This window comes from Corylus avellana, chromosome ca2 (genome assembly GCF_901000735.1).
Source record: "Corylus avellana chromosome ca2, CavTom2PMs-1.0".
Lineage (NCBI taxonomy): Eukaryota > Viridiplantae > Streptophyta > Magnoliopsida > Fagales > Betulaceae > Corylus > Corylus avellana.
This window is the reverse complement of record NC_081542.1, coordinates 10,916,292-10,921,306: the sequence shown is the minus strand read 5'-3', so window position 1 is coordinate 10,921,306 and position 5,015 is coordinate 10,916,292. Positions and strand designations below refer to the sequence as shown.

General features: G+C 36.3%; 1 protein-coding gene across 1 annotated transcript; it reads left to right on the top strand.

Moving 5' to 3' along the window:
- Window positions 1–577: 577 nt before the first annotated feature.
- On the top strand, window positions 578–2,003 carry LOC132171574 (ycf20-like protein). The gene is made up of 2 exons (XM_059582933.1): window positions 578–855; window positions 1,463–2,003. The coding sequence occupies exons 1-2, from the start codon at window positions 680–682 to the stop codon at window positions 1,884–1,886; spliced, it is 600 nt and encodes a 199-aa protein (XP_059438916.1). The 5' UTR covers window positions 578–679; the 3' UTR covers window positions 1,887–2,003.
- The last annotated feature ends 3,012 nt before the right edge of the window (window positions 2,004–5,015 follow it).

Genomic DNA, 5,015 nt, shown 5'->3' with positions numbered 1-5,015 from the left:
CGGTCCGGTAACCGGTTTTTTTTTAAAATTGATTTTTGGGCTTATTTTAGGTATTGGGCCTAAAATAAGCCAATTTTTTTTTCATAAGTTGGCCCATTTTTTTAAAAATCTATTAGTTTCTTTGTCTAAATTAAAGAGGCTTTGTTGTGATTGTTCCAAATAATTAAAAAATAAACCTAAAAAAGTCCAAAAATCCTAAAAAATCTATGTTTTTGCCTATTTGGACCTTAGAAATAAAAATTTAATTTTTTAAAATACCCTAAACCTGAACCTAAGTGTAAAAAATATTAATATATATAATATATATATTAATATATAAATAAAATGGAAACCCGATTCCGGTATTCCGGGTAAAAACCGGGTACCAAAAACCAGTACCGGAACTGGGATACCCAGTTTTTGGATTTTTTAAACCGGAACCGGGACCCCGGTTTTCCAGTTTTCCGGTTTTCCAATTCTGGTTTTTCGGTAATTTTTGACACCCCTACTTCCCAGTCGTCTTCTTCTTGTCACGTTTGCCTCTTCTCTTCCACGACGTCGTTTGCACAATGGAACAAAACAGATAAAGTGATCCCAAATGGTACAAAACGGTGCGGACTGTTGTATTCCCTTTGAGCGTCAGTGATTCCCCCAATCCACTTCTTCTCTTCTGGGCATGATTTGAGAGTGATGTTAGCTCATGGCATGTGGAGCGGGATCGACGATGCTTCGACCAGGTTTATCAATAATGGAGGCCGAAACCCCAGAAAGATCATGTTTACCCCTCGCCCACAACTGGTGCAGTGAGCCTAGTTTCATCGGTGCCCAAAATCCAAACAAATTTCCCATAAAGTCTGCACCTTTTTCCCGGAGGAGGTAACATTTTTGACCACTTTATCTGCTCTTGTCGAACCAATCGAAAAAAAAAATCAGAAATTATTTAATGGTTTTCAGTAAATTGATGAGATTTCCAAGTTATTCTACACCCACAAGTACAATATGCTATATGTATACGCACCCATCTAACTCCTAGTTCCAGAATTGTTGAATTTTGTGAGGCATTTGTGTTGTTACAACTAGAGTGATGAATGGACTGGTGATATTGAAGAAAAAAAAGGGTTGGCTCAATTTTAGGATTTTCACTAAAGAATATGAACCAGTCGATTGGTTTTCAAATGTATCGACTTTCCTTCCAATGTGCTTTGATATATTGAATGTTCAATCTTTCCTTGTCAATTCTTTTGAGAACAAAATCGTTTTCTGTCATGTGTCATTTGGGTGTTGCCATTGAAGATGTGTGTCCATTGTAAAACAAGATTTATTTGTTCTTTATATTTATGTGATTTTCAAATGGCCCGGAATGTGGAGGGACAGGGCACTTTGCACGGTGTTCGGGATACCCGGTTTTAAAATAATAATATGTATTATTGAGAGGCCCTTGAGAAGATGACATTGGTTTTCATTACATTGATGATTGATACAGTTTTCAGAGAAGAAAGCAAGGGTGGAAAGTAGGGTTTGCATTGGACACTGGAGGGATTCCTGGAAATGGTGAGGGCCCTGATCTTGGACGCACTCGATTGGGCAGAATAGTGAGTGCAGCTGGAAGACAGGTATTGGAGAAGCTGAACTCGGCTAGGAAGAACTTCCCCATGAAGATATTTCTGCTTCTTTTGGGTTTCTACACAGCAAATGCATTGGCAACAATCCTTGGGCAGACTGGGGATTGGGATGTGCTGGTTGCAGGTGTTGTTGTTTCTGCCATTGAGGGGATTGGGGTGCTTGTGTACAGAAAGCCTCCTCCTCTGTCTACTGCCAGATTGCAGTCTTTCGTTGGGATGGTGAATTACTGGAAAGCTGGAGTGTGCTTGGGCCTATTTGTGGATGCTTTTAAATTGGGTAGTTAAAAGGTGATTTTTTTTTGCCCCCATTGTTGCTTGGGTTTTCCTTTTTATTCTGATATAAGATCTGCTGTTGACTCTTGTTTCTAAAGCTCTTGTAACATGGAGAATTTGCTTCATTTCTTTCCTGCTGTAACTCTGATTCCCATTGGTAAATTAGGTGTAAATGTATTATATTATAATAGGCTCTCTCAAATGTAATTTAAAATAAATAAATAAATAATCTGTTTGATCGTGCAGTAGAATGGAGAAACTCTTTCTTTTCTCTATTTTCACCTGAAATTATTTTCACCTTTTCTCTTCCTCTACCCCGCTTCCCCTCTCAGCCTGCCTCTCCCTCTCCCCTTCACAATGGACGCTCTCCACTTGATCCTCCTCAACTTGAGATCATACCCCCCACGAAAACACTACCCAGAAAACTTTTTCCCTTTTTGGAAAATTTATAGCTTCAAAACATCTCAATCCCCAAATGGTTGGAGGCACTTTAACAAAAGCTTGGCTTTTTGCCACTCCACTAACCATTGAAAAACTTGAACCAAACAAATATCTCTTCTCCCTTTCTCAGCATACCCACCTCTTTTTTTTTTTTTTTTTTTTTTTTTTTAAAAAAAAATAGAATGAGGAAAAAGAGGGTTACAAGGGAGGATCTTTCTCGTTCATGATTCGAATGGAAGAGAGAATAAGAAATCCCGTGGGAATGCTTCCAAACACAAGGTGAGAACAACCTATTTAGTTAAAGCATGTGCACGGAAATTGGCACATCTAGACACTTTCAAAGCATTCCAACTTTGAAAGAAAGAGAAAACTAAACTAATATAAAAAATACAATTAGCAAAAGACCAAGTTGCACTCTCCAACGAGCTACTTGGAAAGTTCGTGGCTTCGCTGTTATCCTGAAACCTTGGTCTCCCTCTCTTGTGATTAATGAAGTTTATAGCAGTTTTTGCCCCTTTTGGGTTCAAGTGCATAGTCTTTCCCTGCAAAACATGAAACCAAAAAATATAGTTAGCATAGGGAAGGGTCTTGTAACCGCCCCGAAAAATTAATTAACTAGTAATTAATTTCTCGGTACGCCTCCTTGTGTAATTCCTTTAGATAATAAGACCAATGGATTTCTATTCCTCAAAATCAGAATACTAAGCAGCGGTATGAATTAGTTCATGGAAAGGAGGATCATGTTACCTTCCAGATTGATCCATCTATCTTCAGGGTATGAATTAGTTAGTTTTCTAATCTGGTGGCAACAACAATTTTTCTCATTAGATTTCTTTGTTATAACATTCTGGTTGATTTTTTTTTAATTCTTTTTAAATTTTTTATAGCTTTTATTATGAAAAGAAGCATGGCTTGATAACGTTTGGCAAAGCTTTACTTTAAAATTATCATATTATGGAGTTATCAGGATTTTTTTTTTTTTTTTTCATGTCTGATTTGAGCGATAGTGTTTGGTAAAGCTTTACTGGAAAAAGGAAGAAAGGCAAGAAGAATAAAAGAGAGGTGTATATAACCTCCATTGCTCCTGCAGGATTCTAACCTAAATGACTTTGGTTGGGATCTGTGGAAGAATATGTTTTCTACTTGATTATTTGTAGCGGTTTTTTCATAAAATGAAAGCTTTTAATTTGTATTTTTTCTTTTTCTATTAGTTGGGAATTCTTGAATTAATGAGAATGGCTGGTCAGAACCTCTTGATTTTTAGGATAACTGTAGCCGCTGATGAAACTCTTTTTATCCTTAAAATTTCTGTGCTTTTGTGCATAAAAATGATTGTTATGTTATTTAGGATCTTCTGGTCCATCTTTTACTTGTTGAACGTCCTTTTCAAAAAAAAAAAAAAAAACCATTTTGTTTTTTAAAAGAAAAGGAAAAAAGTTTTCATGGATGGGTGGTTGGCCACCCTAACCAAAAGGGTCCAGGGTGGCCACAACGACTCCCAGTTCAATCGAGGGTGGTTGCGACCACCCCCATGGTGCATCAAGAGTGGCTATGACCTTCCCTGATAGTACAGTCGGTAGTTTCATCACCCCTGAAGCCCCTCAGCATCTACTTCAAAGAGCTTCTAGTTGGAGTGATTGACCTTACCAAGAAGGTGGTCAGCCACCCATTTGAATGTTTTTTTTTTGGTCCACATTCTTAGGGTTATGGTATTTTAGGAAATTTTGGCAAAATATGATTAAGTTCCCATTAAAAAATGGTCATTCATATGTTGTCATTAAACGAAAGAATAAAAATGGTAATTTCATTCAAACTTCTTGTATTGCTAGTAATACCCATTCCTATTTTTAGGGTATCACCATATTCCAGTATACCAAACGTGTTAGCCACTAAAACATGATAGGTCAGCTGGTATGAAATAAGTGTAATAAATAAGTGTGAAAAGTAGCATGAGTCTTTAGCACCATAAGAATAGCTTAATCGACCTCCTTGTTCTTATTATCAATTTTTTCAAGAAGAAAATTCCAGTTTTCATCTAATTCTTAAAGTTTTTTATAATTTATAAAAAGTAAAAAGTTTAATATTTACAGATTCTGCTTCTCACTCCACCACGCCGCATCATAGCCAAAGGAAATGTCTTAATAGGCCTGATTGCATGCCAGGAAAAAAGGGAAGCTTCACAACAATGCAGATACACAATTTGGGTGGATATTGTATATAAATCAGGACTAACCATTAAAGTGCAGCTTTGAATGTCTAATAAACTTCACTAATGTGTAAAAAAGTACATGAAGTATGTGTAAAAAATTCCACCAAATTGTTAGGGATAATGCCCTAAACCCTAATTATTTTATTAAATTTTAGTTTTAATTGAATAAAATTATTTATTTACAGATTTATTTAACCAGCATTGGATATATAAACTATGAAATTGGTCAAATAAAGAGACAAAGTTTTTGCCTCCTTTGGTTCCAAGTCAAAGAGAGAGATTTCCTTGTTATTTTCCTTGGAACCAAATTAACCAATTATGAAAAATTACTTGTTGACCAAGTCATCTTGTTCTTTATATCTTTTGAATTACAAAAGTAAGTGAATTGAAGTAGGTGTGGAAAATTTTGTTGGGACGACTTAATTAATATATGGAAATTGAAGTTTGAGCCTCGGGCCCTACATGAGCGATACATGCACCCACGCAGTTGC

Coding starts and splice junctions, on each gene's coding strand:
- LOC132171574 (XM_059582933.1), top strand. CDS start 680: ATGGCATGTGGAGCGGGATCGACGATGCTTCGACCAGGTTTATCAATA. Junction 856..1,462: donor GCACCTTTTTCCCGGAGGAG/GTAACATTTTTG, acceptor TGATTGATACAG/TTTTCAGAGAAGAAAGCAAG.